Source organism: Rhinatrema bivittatum, chromosome 8, assembly GCF_901001135.1.
Source record: "Rhinatrema bivittatum chromosome 8, aRhiBiv1.1, whole genome shotgun sequence".
Lineage (NCBI taxonomy): Eukaryota > Metazoa > Chordata > Amphibia > Gymnophiona > Rhinatrematidae > Rhinatrema > Rhinatrema bivittatum.
In genome coordinates, this window is record NC_042622.1 from 94,748,192 (window position 1) to 94,768,547 (window position 20,356).

At 44.3% G+C, this 20,356-nt stretch overlaps 1 protein-coding gene across 1 annotated transcript in view; it reads left to right on the plus strand.

Annotated features, from left to right (window-relative positions):
• Positions 1–4,775: 4,775 nt before the first annotated feature.
• The window catches only part of AGPAT2 (1-acylglycerol-3-phosphate O-acyltransferase 2), a 35,793-nt gene continuing 20,212 nt past the window's right edge, over positions 4,776–20,356 (plus strand). The window contains exon 1 of the mRNA XM_029612309.1: positions 4,776–5,148. Within this exon, the coding sequence (XP_029468169.1) occupies positions 4,949–5,148 (200 nt within the window). The 5' untranslated portion in view covers positions 4,776–4,948. The remainder of the gene's footprint in view (positions 5,149–20,356) is intronic.

The following is a 20,356-nucleotide window of genomic DNA, read 5'->3' on the forward strand; positions in this document are numbered from 1 at the left end:
TTTTTGGTACTAAGTTTGGTGAAACGGTAACCCTTCTCAAGGAGCAGAATACGGCAGTGCAATCCCTGACTTCTTCAGATCCGCATTCTTCTTCTAAGAGATTTTATCCTTCATACCGAAGAAGACCTTATGGAAGGGCCCCCTTTAGATCGTACAACACGTATAGATCTCAGTATTATCAGCACCAATGATACCAACCACAACCACAGGCATCTCGTGGGCGACCTCGCCAACCACGTCCACCAAAACCAACTCCAGCAGCACCACCAAAACCAGCACAGTCTTTTTGAGTTACCCATAGCCACCTCCACCCCATTACATAGGGGGCCGCCTTCAGCTCTTTTATTCCAGCTGGGAGAACATTACTTCGGATCGCTGGGTACTAAACATTATAAAAGAAGGTTACCGATTAAATCTATTAACTCTTCCCGCACTTCCACAAATTTCTCCTCTCAAGATCACATCAAATTATTCAACAGATCTACAGGAACAGTTAGTCAGTCTGCAGGTGCAGAATTCCATCCGAATTCTTCCAAATTCACTACAAAATCAGGGATTTTACTCCCGATATTTTCTCATTTCTTATAAAATCCAGCGTACTTTTGTTCGCGCCTGGTGCGCGAACAAAAGTACACGCTTGCACAAAATTATAAAATCTACCCCCAGATGCGCAATGAACAGACACCTCAGCAACGAGTTGACTACACGGTTGTTTAGAGTAAGTTACTGCTTCTGTTCCAGACTTGCTTTGTCCAAGCCTTGTCTTCCAGCCTTGCCTCATCCAGCCTTGTCAGTCCAGCTTTGTCTCGTCTGTCTTCTTTGTTCCTGTCATTTCTCCTGTGTGTCCATGTTTCTCTTGACTTGCTGCTCTGGACCTGACCACCTGCCTTGACCTGACTACGTTTGCCTGCCACCTGGATCTAACCTCTAGCCTGGACCAGACTACTCTTTATTGCTGCCTACCCTGACTTGGCTCTCCTCTGACATCCGTAAGCCTGCTATCTTGTCTCTGTGTCTCTCTGGACTCTAGCTACAACCTCTGCCCTAGGGAGTCAGAATCCAAGGGCTCAACCTGTGGAGGAGGTGGCTGGTGACGGTGAAACTCCTCACTGTTCTGCTACAAGGGGGTATTCGCCAGATGCCGGCATAGGCCTTGGGGGCTCGCCCTTGAGGCTGTGTCAACTACACCGCAGCATTAAGGGCTCACACACGCTGTTATCCATTACATTTATTTAGCTGCTGACTGAAAATTATAAAAAAAAGAAATAACTGGATAATATTCTTTCATTTTGTTACTATAATTTTATATAACCCCCTTGAAAGGGATCAGTGTGCGACGCTGCCTGCCTGCTAGTAGGAGGCTCTCAGTCCTCTAAACCCTATGGCTTGGAGGTCCTGCTGGCAACATGTTTGCAGCATGACTCAGCACTGCCACACCCTTAAAAGCTTGCTTCACTCACAGTATCTTTCTTGTTTCCGCTTGGAGTCAGCTTGATCTCAGTTATGGCCTTGTTCTTGCCTGCGTGGTTGGTCCTAGTATAGTGGACTCCTGTGTCTTTATTTGTGCTTTGTATATCCTGCTTGTTTGGCCTTTGTTTTTGCCTTGTGGTGTTGTCTGTTTCTGTTCTTGTTTTGTATTTTGCTCTGTTTGCCCTGTTTTTGGTCCCTGTTCTGTCTTCTGGTTTTTTGTCAGTTTGTCTATTCCTTGTCTTCTGTGGACACCTTTAAGAATCCAGCAGCCCAGCTCTACCTCAGTGGATATTCTTTTGTATCTTGTTCCCGTGTGCAACTCCTGCCAAGTCCTGCTGGCCAGTAGAATCCAAGAGCTCAACTCTGCACAGCCAGCTGTTCCAGGCTCCAGCCTGCTCCTGCTCTGAGGATTGCCTTTACTGGCATGCAGTACCCTGACACTCCTATAACTGTCCATGTTATGCCATGCTGTAAATGTTTCATGATGATTTTATTTATGTTCACTCTATTCTGTGTTTATACTGTTTTGGGATACTGTTAAAATGTAATTTATTTATTATTATTTTTTTTTGCATTTTGACATTTCTAAATGACAGTGATTAATTTTAAAAAGTTGATTCTTGAACAGTAGCATCATCAGTCCAGGCAGGCCAACAGGATTCTGTGATTTGGCCTGCATGGGCAAATGCTACTGCTTCAGTCTCTGCCTCCACTGGGCCTGTGCAAACCAACAGGATACGGTGACTCTGCCTATGTGGGTTCAATGGAGGTGGGGACTGCAGTAGCATTATGGGTTCACACAGGCAGATAAGACATGGTGACTCGGCCTTCAAGGGCCCAACACGTTGAAAACTGTGGCTTGTGTTCATCCGAAGGTGAATGTGCTAGGAGGGTCGTAAAGGGAAGGTGAATATGTGAGGGGTGTGTAGGGAGATCTCCCATGTTTTACCACTGAAAGCACCAAATATGAATCATAATAGCCAAGAAGTATGCAGACAAGTATAGTGACAGGACAAATACATTTCACCGCTAAAGAAAAGGAACTTTGCCCAGATGAGAACTTTAAACCAGAACTGAATGATATTTATCAAGATATGCCTGTTTGTAAGAACCTGTGTAAATAAAACCAAGGCAGAGGGACAATGCAGCAACTTAAGCTCATAAGCTGAAGTCACAGACTGGCCAAAGGAAGTCCAGAGGTCAGAAGGACCCCCACCCTTGCATAAAGGGGGAGCTTTCTGAAACGGAGAAAACACTGACTCTAGCATACAGCTTGGCATACAGACATGGCAGCCCCCCCCCCCCCCCCCAAGAAAAGGGGAGGGAGGAAAAAGACCTGCAATGCAGCAAAGACCCTCCACTACTACATGATTATTCATGAGCTTATGAATATTTATCAGCTGGAATGTATAAGACTTGGGGGGGAATAAGAGAACAGCGAACCCAAAGTAACTCAGCACCCACTGCTATCGTGAAGGGAGAAGACTAGGTATAGCTAGGAGAGTGGAGAGAGAAGATGCCCTGCTTAAGATCAGAGGGGCTCGCAGTCTGAGGTGGGTGAGGAGCTGAGAGCAGGCTGGCAGCACTGCCAGTACAAGACCCGGAAGCAAGCCCAGTCAGCCCGGCAGCTCTGCCAGTACCAGATCAGGAAGTAAGCCTCTCCCCCTGCCCACATTCTCCAGACCTCCAGCCAGAGTCTACTTTAGAGGTAAACAGGGAAATCGCCTGAAGTTGGGATCAGGGGTAAGTAAGTTAGCCATACGTATTAATATATTAGGCAGGCTAAGGTTTATGGCATGTTTGAAACCTCTCATGGTACAGAACTTTCTTTAGGATAAACTGCTACTTAGTGGCCAGGATGATAGACAGGAATTTTTATTTTCTAAATGCTAAATCCTGCCAAGCATGATAAATAAAAGTCTAATTCTGAGGAGAACACGTTGTTTTTTCCTGAACTTAGGATTGTGAAGCGTAGTGGGAGGAGAACTGGAAGTGTCCTGTAGCAGACAGGTCTCTGCACCCCTAAACTTACTTATAGGTGGGAGAAGAGAAGGTGATTATGTCATTGGTGTTGAGCAGAGTTAGAACATAAGAACATGCCATACTGGGTCAGAGCAAGGGTCCATCAAGCCCAGTATCCTGCATCCAATAGTAGCCAACCAAGTCACAAGTATCTGGCAAGTACCCAAACATTAAATGAATAGATTCCAAGCTACTAAACCTTATTGATTAACAGCAATTTATGGACTTTGGCTATAGGAACTTATCCAAACTTTTTTTAAACCCAGCTACACTAATTGCCGTAACCACATCCTCTGGCAATGAATTCCAGAGCTTAATTATGCATTCTGTTAAAAAGAATTGTCTGATTTGTTTTAAATTAGCTACTTGCTAACTTCATGTAGTGCCCTCTAGACCGTCTATTATCCGAAAGTGTATATAACCAATTCACATCTACTCGTTCATGACCTCGCATGATTTTAAACACCTCTATCATATCCCCCTTCAGTTGTCTCTTCTCCAAGCTGAACAGTCCTAACCTCTTTAGCCTTTCTTCAAAGGGGAATCGTTCCATCCCCTTTATCATTTTGGTCCCCCTTCTCTGTACTTTCTCCAATGCAACTATATCTTTTTTAAGCTGCAGCGACCAGAACTGGACACAAAATTCAAGGTGCGGTCTCACCATGGAGTGATAGAGAAGCATTATGACATCCAGCATTTTATTCGCCATTCCTTTCCTAATACTGAATCCGCTACTTTGAATGTCACCTCTGATCTGTCTCATTTTGGTTGATCTTCTCTGGACTGTCTCCAGCCTGTCTACAGGTTTTTAGAGGTATAGCCTCCAGAACATTTCAGGTAAGGCGTCACCAATCCCCTTGTATGGAAATATTCGTATTATCAACTTTTTTCCTACTGGTTTCTTCAGGAACCATCTGCCAGTAGTTGCCTTTTGTGTAATGATGCCAGATTCTGTCTTCAGTCCATCACATTTTTATGAGGTAGTAACAAGGTATAAAAATAAGTGAGTCTTAATAGTCAAAGAACCAGGGGGCAGGGGAGTTGTAATGACAGGCAACTGCGAGAGCTCATGTTTCCAAAGTGCTCTTCAATGCTCGCTTTCATTTTTCTTTTAAAAAGCATTTTTGGAAATCCAACGTGTTATAATTCATCATCTGGGCTAATCATGGTCCTTTCAGAGCCTGCATCTCCCCGGTTGCCCTCATTATTACTGTCCGCCTCTCTGCTGGCCGAAACCGCGGAAACCCAAGCCCGAAAGAACCTTCAAACGAAAGCAAGGGCAAGGGGGAGGGAAAGGAGGTGAAAGTAGCGCTCCCGGGTGGCCCTGCACCTATCGCCGGGGTCCCCCGGGGGAACAGGCCCCGGCCCCTCCCCGCGCCCGCCCCCTCAGGTGACCGGCGAGGAGTCGCTTCCTACAGCAGGGAGGCGAGGTCTGCCTGAGGTCTCCGGTCCCGGCATGGATGCGTGCTGCTGGTGGTGGTGGCTGCTCGGGGCGCTGCTCCTGCTGCTGCCGCCGCTCCTGTTCATGGAGGCCTTCGGCGCCCTCCGCTTCCAGCTCAAGATCGGCTCCTACTGCGCACTCTGCCTGCTGTTCTCCGCCCTGGCCGTGCCCGTCTGCCTTATCCGGAGAGGGGGCCGCAGCGCCGACAACATGAGGCGAGTCTTAGGGAGAGGGAACCGACAACGTGAGGCGGCTCCGGGGGGGGGGCGGCGGCAGAAGTGGGAACCGACAACACGAGGTGAGGACGCGGGTGGGAGGGGAGGATCGAGTTGTGCGGAGCCAACAACAGCCTGAGGTGGGTCGGTCAGAGGAGAGGGAGGGGACCGGGATGGGGGCAAGAGGAGGGAGGGTGGGAGGAGAGGAACGTCAGGGGTCCCGGGGGTAAAGGGGGGAGCGAGAGACCTGGGAAGAGTTTGAATGCCAGGATGTCGGTTGGGAGGAGGTAGACAGCCCCCTTCTCTCCTCTCGCTCTCTCAATTTGGGGTTGGGACGGTAGGCTCTGTCCCTTCCCGTCCACCCCCACCCACTCTTCCGGGTTGGGGCGATAGGCTCTGCTCCTTCCCACATCTTTTTGTTGGGCTGTTTAGCACCAGGGTCAGATGGATAAGGCAGAGAGAGAATCGAGACAGTGCTTCCCATTGTCTAAAAGGAGAGTGGGGAAAGGATCCAGGTGTTTATTTTTATGTCCAGTAAGAAGGACCCAAAGAGAATGTTGGTGGATCTGAATAAATTCCTGTTAACTGATGTAAATTTGCCGATAGCTTCACATTTTCCCCTTTTTCCTTATATTGTAAGCTCTAGGAAACAGGGACCCTCTCATGTGTTTCTATGTAGCCCTACCTGCATGTAGAAGGACTAAAGGAGTAGTAATTTGTGAAATACAGAATGACATTTAAGTTTAACCAAAGAGATCCTCAGAAGTGCTGTGCAAATTTGAGTGAGTTTTGAGACATTACAGTTTCATTCTGGTATTCATCAGTGTGTCCCCACTTGAAGTGAAAGTTAGTATGTGTGTGCTGCTGAATTCTGTCATGTCTGCTCCTTTATTTGCTTCTCATTGTACGTACACGGTCTCTCAATGTTAAATTAATGTGCTAGAAATATTTTTATAACTCAAGGCCAGGCTTTGCTGCAGCCTGTGCTTGTTTTGAACACTGGCCTGGTGTGAAAGGTGATGGAGATTGCTGGTTATTTCCATGTGCAACTTTTCATCTGTCATATCTATATCTATATCTAGATATATCTAGATACATATATCTATATATATATATATATTGATATATATCTATATCTATAGATATATATTTGATGTTCAGGGGCCTGTGCAAATAAGATGACCTTCCCTGCTCTGAAGTGATGTCACATTATGATTAAGGGCAGAGGGTAATTCTGTAGGATGACTGGAGCATGGTGACATGAAAATCCATGGTGATAAGCCAGACCCTAGCATACCAGATAAGAGTATCAGAGGATGCAGAGCCTGACGGTCCTCTCCCTCTGCATCCAGAGTTGATCTTATATTTTACCATGCTATAATCTGCATCTGTACCACAATAAATAAATAGTAGAGAATGAGGCCTCTGGCAGTGTTTAGGTAGCAAAAAGTAGTGTCTTGAAAGCTCTGAGCTGTTTTGATATTAAGCATCAAGCCCCTCGCTACAAGTAAGCACTGCTAGACTGTTCCACTCTCTGATAGGGGAATTTTTTTTTTTAAAGGTCATATTTTATTTTCATTCACAGCTGTATCAGAGCAGCATTTGGCACATCGGCAGTGCATTGTTAAGAGTATACTCCCTCCAGCAGAGGTAGGCCTCGTGGATGTCCCACATTTGAAATATGTAAGCAGTAAGACTTCATTCTCCATGTGCCCATCTCTCCTGAGTGCTTGGATCCTGCACCCAGTTCACAGATGCTGGAGCTAGCGAAGGATTAAAATACTAAGCAGAATCATAGACTGCCAGAATTCCTTCACTGCCACTCCCCTACTCAGGAACGTGGGCCTTCTTTCCAGAACCCTGCTGAGAGTTTTCTGGGAAGTACAGTCTGTCAGAGAGCTGTGAATAGGAGGGAACTGGGCCAGCTTGAGGTGCCATTCCAAAGTCAACATCACTTGTAAAGTAGTCATGTCAGGCATGATTGTAAGGCAAGTCAGTAGCAGCATATCATGGATTGTTGATCAGATTCAACTCTGTTTTATGCCAACTTGATTTCACCAGATTCATTTTCCTGGTTCAAAGTCTGGGATGTGGAGAAGAGGTTAGTAATGAAGTGCCCGAACTGGCCGTAGCATATCAGAAGTAGATTGGTTTAAACCTCTGCTCTTATGCATTTTGAAGATTACATTTTATTTGGCCTATTGGAAATGACACTGTTTAATGAGCAACAACAAAATAAATTTAGCCTTTATCTCTCTCTCTTTTATTATTATTTATATATTGCCACTACAAAATGAGTTTGAGGTGATTCCCAATACATAAAATCATAGTGCAAAATTACAATGAATCCACCCAATCTCACCTTCATACCCCGTCATCAAACCCATAAATCCTATATGATGTCATTGGTGCTCCCAGAAGAGCCAGAGGACACCAAGGAAAACACTTTTAAGAAATTTCATTTGAGAGAAATTTGGAAGTGGCGTTTATAGTTGCATGGAGGGTGATACTACTGCTTGCCGTGTGCAGCCCATGTATAGTGGATAGGAATGGCATGCAGGGCTTTGTCCTTCATAGCAAGCAAATATAGGTAGTAAAGGAAAAAACCTGTGGACTGCATTGCTTTATGTCTTAGGCATGTTACACTCCCATGGGTTGGGGTGCCAGATCATTGCGCAACTGCACAATGACATGTTAGTACAAAGTTCACAGCATACTGTATGAACAGCCATTTCCCTCTATCTACAAGCCACTTATCTCTGAACAAAAGACAAAAAGCAAACCATTCCCCCAGAACAGCGTCATTTAGAGGGACCTCTAACACATTAACTAAGAATAAATCGAGGTCACTAAAACCTCCAAGATCTCTTGTGGTGGGTACACATTGTGCAAGCCATGAACAGAAGTGCCTGCTCAGTCCACAATGTGACTGATCACATAAAAAACAGCCCACGCTCAACTGTGACTCTATTAATAACAATCACATTCTAACATCATGAATGCTAGCACCAATGAGAACTTGTTTGTCTACACACCTATATCTCCTCTTCCCCATCCAGTGCAGTAATACAATTCCCATTCAATGATCTGTTTCTAAAAACACCTGAGTTAAAGATGGCATTGCCTTGCTAACTGATCTGCTGATTTTTAAAAATAGTTATATGTTATTATATGTGTATTTCTTTTCTCAGTCGAGTTAAGAGACTTACTTAAGTGAAACTGTTAGAAATTATGCTCAGCATCTGACTTCAAATGCTGGCTAAATTACAGCAAGTTGGTATTAAATCTAAAAAAAAAAAAAAAAAAAGACTGAAATCATGTTGCTTGCTCGTTTTCCCTAGACCAGGGATGCCTTTGTTTTTGGGTTTTGACAGCTTTCAGATTCCAGTTAGCTGCCAAGCACGTAATTTAGGCATATTGATGGACTCGGCACTGTCAGTGCAACCACATATTAAACTGGTTGTCAGGAATTTATTTTACAGGTTATATTTGTTACACAACCTGAAACCATTTCTTAACAATGATTTTAAAACTGTTATTCAGGCTCTCATTATTGCTTCTGTCAATGACTGTAATGCTTTGTACTTAGACCTTCCTCAAAATACGATGAGACTGCTGCAGATTGCCCAGAACGTGGCTGCGCGTCTCGTCCCAGGTGTATTGCTGAGTGAATACGTTTGTCCCCACTCTTATGAAATTGCATTGGCTCCCAGTAGCTTGGAGAGTCAAATTCAAAATTTGAATCTTAATCTACAAAGCTGTAAATGGCCTTGCTCCTTTCTGGTTTAACTGTTTTAAAAGTCTACCGTTCCGTACACTCGCTTCTTTCCTCTTGCCCGAATTTGTTGGCCATTCCTTCAATCAAGCTTGTCAGGCTTGCTGAAAATGTACATTGCACATGAAAATGCACATGGACCCGGCAGTTTTATAACGTGTGCATCAGCACTCGCGTGCTATAAAATATGATATGCGCGTCAGATTTTAACATCCACACGCACAGGTGTGGGCAGGTGAGCTCTTCTGCGTGCAGGGGGGATTTTGTAAACTTCATGCGGCGACGCAATCTGCCTTTTTCCCAGTTCCCTACCCCCCTTCTCACATTCCACCCCTACCTATCTACCCCAAATTTTTGTGTTTCAATACTTACTGCTCCTCTGGAGCAGAAGTATCTTCCGTGGGCTGGCCAGCTGCTGGCGCACGCTTCCTAGGGACAGGGCCTAACGGCAGCTGGCCCTTCCCCGCCCAGACCACGCCCCCTTTTGAAAGGCCTAGAACTTCTGCGCGTACCGGGGGTTACGCGCAAGGTCAGGCCCATTCTAAAATATGCACAGCGCACACAAGGCCCAACCATGCCTTGACCCCCGGATTTTATGTGTGTGCGGTTTTTAAAATTGGGCCATTAGTGTGGTAGGCTGTCTGCTTTGGAATGCTCTACCAGAAGAGTTGAAGGCAGTAAACAATATACTCAACGTTAGGAAATAGTTAAAAGCTACTTTATTTACCCTTGCTTTTAGCAATTATTATTGTTTATTTTTTTGTACAAGGCCGTCCTGGTTTTAAATTTAGGCTGGTGATGTAATGGGGGTTTCACTTTACCGTCATATGCAGTAAGATTGATCTAAGTAGCATGATTTATTTATTTATTTATTTATGAACTTTTGTTATACCGATGTTCGTATGACATTTCACACCGGTTTACAATTAACTAAAAGATGGAAAATTACAATAAACACGGATAGGGGAGAAGCGGGGAAGGCTAGAAGGGGGTGTAGAGAGGACAGGGAGTGGGGAGGGGGGTATAGGTAGAAAGATAGGAAAGCAGAGAGGAAAACATAGCTGGTAACGAGAAATAATTTACATTGCAAAATTAATGCTGTGGTAACTGTATACAGATATGTACATAGAATAAACATGATATAAGGCTAGCTCTAGAGGCAGGTGGGGGGGGGGGGGCCACTCTAAGTCACACTAGGGGAAAGTAGCGGGGAGGGGAGGAGGCGATAGCTGGTTGCGGGAGACAAATATCTGTTTGGTTTGCTTCAGGGTAGGCCTGCCTGAAGAGCCATGTCTTTAAGCCTTTTTTGAAGTTGTGTAAGGATGGTTCTAGACGGAGATTGATGGGGATGGAGTTCCAGAGGGAGGGGCCAGCGATTGAGAAGGCTTTTTCTCTGGTGGAGGTGAGGTGTGCAGCTTTAAGGGAAGGAGTGTGGAGGGTGCCCGCAAGGGAGTTTCTGGTAGGGCGGGCAGATGAGCGGAAGCATGGCATTTCTTCAAGCCAGGGAAGGTTGTGTTTATAGAGTGCGTTGTGTAGTATGGTGAGTGTTTTGTACTGGATGCGGAAGGGGATGGGTAGCCAATGTAGACCTTTTAGTATGGAGATGATGTGATCCCTTTTAGAGGCATTGGTTATGATTCTTGCCATGGCATTTTGCAGGATTTGTAAGGGTCTGATAGTGGAGGAAGGAAGGCCTAGGAGGAGAGCATTACAGTAGTCCAGTTTCGCGAGCATGGTCGTCTGTAGGATTGTGCGGAAATCATGCGTGTGGAGGAGGGGTTTGAGTTTTTTGAGGATGTGTAGTTTGTAGAATCCTGCCTTTAGGAGGGACATAATGTGGGGGTTTGAAGTTAAGGTGTTGATCTAGGGTGTGTAGTTTGTAGAATCCTGCCTTTAGGAGGGACATAATGTGGGGTTTGAAGTTAAGGTGTTGATCTAGGGTGACACCAAGGTCTCTGACAGAGTGTAGAGGGGTGTGCAGAAGGGCAGAGTTCTGCGTGGTGGGGTGAGGTATGTGGCCCTGAAGATTCAATATGATGAGGATTTCTGTTTTTGAGGCATTTAGAGCAAGGTGGAGATTAGTGAGGAGAGAGTTGATAGAGACAAGGCAGGATTCCCAGAATTGCAAAGAATCATTGAGGGATTTTTGAATTGGAATAAGAATTTGTACATCATCGGCATATAGGAAAAATTTCAGGCCTAGGTCAGTCAGTAAGTGGCATAGGGGCAAAAGGTAAATATTGAAAAGGATAGAGGATAAGGAGGATCCTTGTGGGACACCATGTGTAAGGGGAAAGTGAGGGGATTCGGATTTATCGATTTTGACTATGTACTCTCTATGGTTGAGGTAGGAGGAAAACCATGGCAGGGCTGTGCCAGCGATACCTATCTCTATTTTCAGATGCGCAAGAGCATTTATTGTTTAAGTGGACTGTTTTAATATTGTTGACTGTTTTTTTGTTTTATGCTGTTTATTTTTAGCTCACCCTGTAGATGAGCGTTTAAGTTAGGCACTTTGGGCCTTCAGCCTGCCCCGTGTGTACCGCTGGTTGAGGAGGGAAAATGGCGCAGACAACCCTGAAGGCAATATGGCAACCCCCTGGAGGGTCTCCATGTGTGTGGACCCTCACACCAAATCGGGGCCTGCCCAAGGAGGGCTGCTCAACCCAATTTTAAGGCCTCGTCTGAGGAAGGACGGTACAGCTATTCGAGCCTTGGAGACCGGAGACTTAGAAGTAAAGATTTCTACCTTACCTGGTCTCGGTGCTTACCGGTTGTGTACCGGGTGGTCTCCAGCTGCGGGGGGAGAGGGAAATACCTTCACCGCCATGCTCTAATCTGCACCCGCTGCATTTCAGCCACCCTGGGGGCTAAGTCATCGGACTTAGCCCCCAGGGAATCGGCCATCGGACCAATGCTCACCTCTGAGGGATACTGAAAGTCACCTCAGGAAAGTCTCGACTGGGGGAGGGACCGTTAGGTTTCACCGCAGGAGAAGCGGGGTTCTCGTCTTAAGGTAAATTTTCTTTCTTGCTGTAAATGTTACACTATTCTTGTTTGGGATAGTGTCCACATCTGCTATGGAGACGGAGAAATACTGAAGAGCTAAGCTTGCCACATGGGTATATGTAGGCTGACATCAGCTTTGAAATCTGACTCCGTCTCCCATCTGCTATCAGGAGAGCACAATATCCATTGGTCCTGAGTCCATCTGTCTACACTAAGGAAAACAAAATTATCAGGTAAGTAATTTTTCCATTAGTTATGGGGCCTCCAGGGCAGATTTGGGAATCGCAGTCCAGTGTAGTAAGTGTAGCTTCACAGAGCAAGCTTACAATGTGAGAAACCATGATCTTTTCAGTTAACTCTCTAATGCAACAACACTTCTCCTTTTGGAAAGAAATGCAAAGAAATCTGAGTGCTGCGCCATAGCAGAAACAAAATCGGCTACAGAGTGTGTGCAGCATTTGGTATATATAATAAAGTAATGTATTAATGAAAATACTAGAATAAACAAATACCAGGAATGTTTGTCAACCCCTTTCTCACTGGTGTATGTTCTTCATGACTCATGCTGAGTATTTGTTTCCTCCTACTACTTTCATTAACTAAGTGTTGTGCACTCGCGTTCCCTGAGCTAATCTGGGAGCGCAGCTATAGAATTAATAGTGGTTCGGGTGCTTAACCATTTTAGAAATATAGAAACATGGCAGCAGAAAGAGACCATATGGCCCATCTTTTCTGCCCAGCCACACAATTGCTCAGTTTTACAATCCCTACCACTCCTTTGTTGTTTGTCTCATTCTTTCTTGTATTCTTGAATTCAGATACTGTCCATAGGAACATAAGATTTGCCATACTGAGTCAGACCAAGGGTCCATCAAGCCCAGTATCCTGTCTCCTGCAGTGGCCAGTCCAAATCACAAGTACCTGGCAAGTACCCAAACCGCTCCACTGGGAGGCTTTTCCATGCATCTGCCATCCTTTTTGTAAAGAAATATTCTCTGTCGACAAGCAGGGTTGAATTAGCCATGATACGTGGGTAACACCATCTGGTGCCAAACGGACCCTTTTCCTTAAGCTTATAGAGATTTTGCTTGTGCAGGAGTTCCCATGGGGGCATTGCCTCATGAGCCCCTCAGTCTTTTTTTTTTTTTTTTCATCCAAGCAGCAACACAGGCATATCCTCTTTCTCTGTTTTTTTTTTCTTGATTAATATCTTGAAATATATTAATTCTTATGGATTTGTTTTCTTTTATTACATTGCTTAGCTGCCTTGGCAGAGCATCAAAGAGCACTTTCAAGTGCTACATTAAATTTTTTTTTTCTTCACAGGATGTCTGGCAACAAGAAGCCCACCATTAGTGGCTTCAAGAACTGTGTCTATGGTAGGAAAATGCCCATGCCAGATAGACATGACATCTGTTATCAATGCCTAGTAACAAACCATGACTGGGCAAATGTTTACCATTGTGGCTGGCTGTCTCCGCATTCCCAGAAATCCAGGGCTTGCAAAATGGAGGAATTATGTAAGTCTCTGAAGAGCTACAGCCAATCCAGTCATCCTCCTGGAGGGGAGCCCCGTCTTGCTCCGCGGGTGCTGAGTTGAGCAGGAGCTCCTCAGGAAAGTCTTACCCCCTTGCTGAAGCAGGCCAAGTCCTTGGAAGTTGAGCTAGCAAAAGAAGGCGCAAAGCTTAGACCCACCTAAAAGAAGTGCCTGTCTTCAGAGTCAGTGGCTCAACCAGTGCCGACAAAGCATTAAATAGCAGTGCCGTCCATGCAGCTGACACACTATTCACCAGCACATGGGGCACCATTGCCACATTGTGTCTCGGCGCTATTGATTCTCCCTTCCTTGACACTTCATGTGTTGGAGCAAGTTACTGCATTGTCGACACATCAGGCTGCAGTGCTTCTGACACGACTCTTCACTAAATTGCCAGTTCCTTCCATACAATTGGGAACTTTTTCAGGGACAGAAGGGGATATGCTTCACTTACCCCCATCAATTTCTAGAGCAATGTCTCCATCGAAGTTATCGGAGCAAGGCCTATGCCTAGACACAGAAGATCTCATTTGTTCCTTGTCCCCAGGACAAATTTTGCAAAGTCCAGCAAATGTGAAAGAGGATTCCATCCTAGTTTCTGAAGAGGGTGTTTCACCTCCAGTGCCTGGCCAGGTGGCATGGCAACTCTTAGACCAAGTGGCATTGTTGGTGAAGACTTTCTTTATCTCCCTGGCTGCTAAGGACAAGGAAGGTACTCTTCAACTTCTTCTTTCCAAGATATCAGATTTACTCCCCCCCCCCCCCCCCCAAGAAGGAGTCCTAGGAACACCTGACTAAATAGGTACTCGATCAGAACTCCCATGAGGTGGTTCTAGTCCTTCCATCAGTGGCGTCCAGCAAGTTGGAGGATAGCCACTAGGAATATACCCATCTGAGCTGACATTGAATGCTGGCTTTCAAATGCTTACCTCATCAGACACCTACTTCATTATTGGAGACCTGAATTAGTGTTCTTCCCCTCTAGGATCTGAGGAGAGTTTGGGAATACACTCCAATTCCCTATTTGAACATCTGAAACATTCCTCTCCACTAGAGGACCTCTCTTACTCCAGATTTCTAGATGAGTTGGGAAAGGTGTTTGGAGTTAACATCTGTAAGGACAAAGATCCTGGCACAGCAATCTTCAGTCTTCTCCAGATACTCAATATCCAAGTGGATCCGGTAGCAATTCCAATCCATGCTATCCTGCAAGATTTACAAACAAGAATGTAGGAGAATCTGATTTCCTGCACACAATGGCCATAAAATTAGACCTCAAGTATAGGATCCAGAAGACTCCAGGTTTCGTAGTAGTCCAGGTCCGTCATCACTCAATTGTAGAGGAGTCAGTTCTAAGGAAAGCAAAGAAAACCAAGAATATTTTCCAAACACTCTACTGGGCAAAGACCTCAGGCTCTTAGACAATTTGGGTAAAAAGGTGTTCCAGAGCTCCATGCTTAATGCACTTATTTCAGTTTGCCAGTTTTACATGGTTCAGTACTTATCAGAAATTGAAATCCTTCCTTCCTCCAAAGATAGTGGCTTTGCATACCCAGCCCACTCCTCAGTTTACATGATGATGTCCCCTGCCTGGGAGATCATCTCATCAGAGACAAGCTTAGAGAAACAGTTGCTCTAATCAAGGAGCAACATATGGCAGTCCAGCCTTTCTCAACAGGCTCAGATCAGCAGTCCACTTCACAGCGACCCTACTGTGCTATTAAATGGTGTAACTGCCAAAGATGCCCCTTCCAGCAAATCCAGTAGTACAGAGTTCTGCAGCAACTTCCAGCTTGGAGTCAACTGTGTGAATGACACCAGCTGAAAGCAATGCAAAAGGTCCAGCCCAAATCTGGACCAAGCTTTTGTCCAGCCTCCAAACTCAGAAAATTTGTCTTTATATGGAGGAATGGCACAAGATTATCAAAGACAACTGGATGCTCAAGATTATAGAGTCTGGTTATTGCTTACTGAATCATGCTTACTCAGCATTCAGTCTGGATCTGTCTTGCTCAATGAAACTATGCCTGGAAATGGAATTGCTTCTCGCTCACCAGGCGATAGAGCCAGTCCTGCACAATCAACATAGCCAGCAGTAATACTCCTGCTATTTCCTTATTCCCAAGAAATTTGGGAGTTTGAGGCCCATTCTGGATTTAAGAAATCTGAACAAAATCTACTATGGGAGAAATCCAAAATGAACTCCCACACGATTCTCCCCTTCATCCAGGCAGGGGAATAGATGTATACCCTGGATCTGGAGAACGCCTATGCTTACATACCCATTCAACCTTCTTGTTGTCACTATCTGTGCTTTTGTGGTGGAATCCTCTCACTATCAGTACCAAGAGCTCCCATTCAGTCTCACAATAGCACACAGGGTCTTTACCAGGCACCTAGCTGTAGTAGCAGCGCAGCTGTGTTGTCAAGGCATCTTGCTTTACCTGGACGACTGGCTAGTGACTGCGATGTCCCAGGAGAAAGGGCTGACCTACCTACAGAGGTTGATTCCTAATAAATTTAAAAAAAATCAATACTAATTCTATCCTAGAAGATCAAATTCATTGGGTATAGATAGACTCTCTGCAAGAGAGTGTTCCTTCTGACAGATCAAACAAACACTCTCAGGTCCCTTGTTCTTTGATGACTGAATACAGATCAGGCAATTGCCATGGAAATACAGATTGTTCTGGGCCACATGGCTGTGGCAGTTGATGTAGAATCATGAACCTGCCTCCACTCCCAATGGGACCAGTTAACTCTGTCCTTGACAACCTCAATGAATAACTTCCAAGAAATGAAACAAGAGCTTTGCCAATAGCTAGACCTGTACATCCTTTAAGAGGGGGCACTACTCTATCTACTTCCTCATCAGATGACATTAGTTACAGACACCTCCACCAAGGGGTAGGGAGCTCATACAGTTCCTTCCAAAGGGAGATGGTCATTAGTGGATAGACAGATTCAGATCACCTTCTAGGACTGCAAGTGATCAGATATGCCTTAACAACTTTCACGCATCTTCTTTAGGGGAACAGCATTCTCATTCAAACTGACAATCAAGCAGCCATATTTTAAGTCAAACAAGGAGGCACAGGATCATGGATTCTCTGCCAAGAGGCGAGGAAGTTATAGAAATGGGCATGCACTTATCAAGCTATTCTACAAGCCACCTATCTTCTAGGGATTGCCAACATATTAGTGGACCACCTCAGCAGGGTATTTTATCCTCACAAATGGTCTCTGTGACAGTCAACATTAACAGACTATTCAACCTCTAGGGACATCCCTCAATCGACCTCTTTGTATAAGAAAATAGGAAAGTGGAAAGATTTTGTTCCATTCTTCCCAGTGAATTCTGATCTGCTTAGAATGCTTTTCTGCTCAGCTGGAAAGCAGATTTCATGTATGCTTTTCCAAGATTCTGCTAATAGCCAGGATGGTACAAAAAAGTCCTCAAAGACTGGCCTGTTTGATTCTTATTGCACCAGCATGGCCCAGACAAATGTGGTTCGTGTTGCTGGTACAACTGTCCATCAGCCCTATGATCCCTCTTGGAGCAGATCCATGCTTGTTAACCCAAGACGAAGGACATTTGTATCATCTGAGCCTTCCTGCTCTCAACTTGATAGCCAGGATGTTGAGTGCTCACTAATTGATTGCCCATTCTCCTTACCTAAAGAAATTGAAGACATAATGGTGTCTGCCAGAAAATCCTCAGCTAGGAGACTTAATGGCTTTAAATGGAAATGATTCTGTTCCTGGTGTTAACAAAGCTCTTTGTACATGTTGCGGCAGTCAAAAAAAGTAAAAAGAATGTTGGGAATTATTAGAAAGGAAATGGTGAATAAAACGGAAAATGTCATAATGCCTCTGTATCGCTCCATGGTGAGACCGCACCTTGAATACTGTGTATAATTCTGGTTGCCGCATCTCAAAAAAGATATAGTTGCGATGGAGAAGGTACAGAGAAGGGCTACCAAAATGATAAAGGGAATGGAACAGCTTCCCTATGAGGCAAGACTAAAGAGGTTAGGACTTTTCAGCTTGGAGAAGAGACTGCTGAGGGGGGATATGATAGAGGTGTTTAAAATCATGAGAGGTTTAGATGTGAATCGGTTATTTACTCTCTCAGATAATAGACTAGAGGACACTCCATGAAGTTAGCATGTGGCACATTTAAAACTAATCGGAAAAAGTTCTTTTTCACTCAACGCACAATTAAACTCTGGAATTTGTTGCCAGAGGATGTGGTTAGTGCAGTTAGTGTAGCTGGATTTAAAAAAGGATTGGATAAATTCTTGGAGGAGAAGACAATTACTTGCTATTAATTAAGTTGACTTAGAAAATATCCACTGCTATTACTAGCAACAGTAACATGGAATAGACTTAGTTTTTGGGTACTTGCCAGGTTCTTATGGCCTGGATTGACCACTGTTGGAAACAGGATGCTGGGCTTGATGGACCCTTTGTCTGACCCAGTATGGCATGTTCTTATTTGATCTTTTTTTCTTCCTCAAGTCTCAGTACCTCATCAGTAATAGTTCATTTCCATGCCTTAGTGGCCTACCATATTCAGATTGAGGATAGGCCAATCTTCCCCCATCTCTTGATAGTGAAGTTCATGAAAGGCTTATGGCATACTAGACCTGCAGTACACAAACCACCAGTTTTATGGGACCTTAACATGGTTCTGGTGCAGCTTATGTAACCACCTTTTGAATCACTGGCGTTGGCTTCTCTCACATTTCTCACTTGGAAAATATTATTCCTCATTGTGATCTTGTCATCCAAAACAATCTGTGAACTTCAAGCATTGGTTCATTACTGTCCTTATATGCAATTCTTCCACAACAGAGTAGTGTTTCACACCCGCCCAAAGTTCTTACCAAAGGTGGTCTCAGCTTTTCATGTTAATCAAATCATCATATTATCTACATTTTTTCCAAGGCCACACACACATGAAAGTTAAAAGGCCCTTCATTCCTTAAACTGTTAAAAAAAAAACAAAACCCCACTAGCTTACTGTCGAATGAGAACTCAGCCATATTGACAGGCCTTGTCTCCTAAGATCCTAACCAACTGGGCAGAGCAGTTGCCAAATGTATTTTGTCCAGTTGGTTAGCAGACTGTATTACTCACTGTTGTACCTTAGCAGCCTCCAGATCAGACTCTATCAAGGCTCTCAGTGACTTATCTCAAAGTAGTACCTATTGAAGATATCTGCAAAGATGCAATGTGGTCATCAGTGCACATCTTCACATCCTATTACTGTCTGGACAATTTATTAAAAACAAATAGTACATTTGGATGAGCAGTTTTGCAAAGCATGTTCTTCCAGAAGTCTACTTTCTATGGTGGGGTCCAGATTGTTTATTCAGTAAATGCTCTGCTGCAATCCTCAGCTTGGAACTCCCCACATGTCATTGGCAAATCAGCCGTGTTTGTCAATGGAGAAAGCAAGTTTGCTTACTGTAAATGGTATTCTCTGTAGTCAGGATACATTAGTCATGCTAAATGTCCACCCATCTCCCTGGAGAGTTGACTACTGCTTAGCTCTAAAATCGACCGAGGGGGCTCATGAAGTAAAATCTGCACATGCTCAGTAGAGCAAAAGCTATATGAACTAAGAGAAAAGGATCCATTTGGCGCCATCAGATGATTTCATGGCTAATTCATCCTGCTGTTTATGGAGAACACCATTTATGGTAAGCAAACTTTCTTTTCCTTAGGTTATTCCTCATTCTACCCCATTTCACCCTCATCCCACAACCTTTCATTTCGGTCTCCTTTCTGTTGAAAGAGACTCTCCTCTTGTGCATTGATGCATCTTGGGTAGTTTGTGTCTCTATCATATGTCCCTTATCCTGTGTTTCCCCTAGGGTATACATGATTAGATCTTTGTCTGTCCCCCATATACTTTATAATGAAGTCCACGGACCATTTTAGTAGTCACCCTCTGGACCAGCTCCATCCTGTTTATAATGTTTTGAAGGTGCGGCCTCTGAACTGTACATGGTATTCCAAATGAGGCCTCACCAGTGTCTTATAGAGGCATGTGTTTTTTCTGCTGACCATTCTCTCCGTATGTACTCAAGCATCTTTCTGGCTTTAGTCGTTGCCATATCCCACCTGTTTAGCCACTTTGAGATCATCATATACTTTCACCCCCAGATCCTGCTCTTGTTTTGTGCATAGAAGAATTTCATCCCCTAGACTGTACCACTCCCTTGGGTTTTTGCAAGCCAAATGCATGACTGGATTTTTTTTATCATTAAATCTTAGGTGCCAGACACTAGACCATTCCTCAAGTTTCACTAAATCCCTCCTCATGTTTTCCATATCTTCCTGGGTATCTACCCAGATTTTGCAAACCTTTCCCAATAGTCCTTTTGCAATATCACATACAAAAATGTTGAAAAGAACCAGACTAAGGACATATTCCTGTGGCATACCACTCGTAATACCCCTCTCCTTGGAGGAAGCTCCATTTGTCTCTACTCTTTGTCACCTCTCACTTAACCAGTTTCTAACCTACTCAATCACTTTGGGGCTTATACTAAGGGCGCTTAGTTTATTTATAAGAACATAAGAAGTTCCATGCTGGGTCAGATCAAGGTCCATCAAGTCCAGCATTCTGCTGATCTATTTCTTGTATCTTACTCCCAGGGATAAGCGCTGCCTTTCCTAAGTCTACCTGGCTAATAGCTGTTTATGGACTTTTCATTTAGGATCTTATCCTATCCTCTTTTGAACCCTAATATGTTAGTTGCTTTGATCACATCCTCTGGCAACAGATTCCATAGCTTGATTGCATGCTGCATAAAAAAGTACTTTCTGCAATTTGTTTTAATTATTCTGATTGTTAGTTATATGGAGGGTCCCCT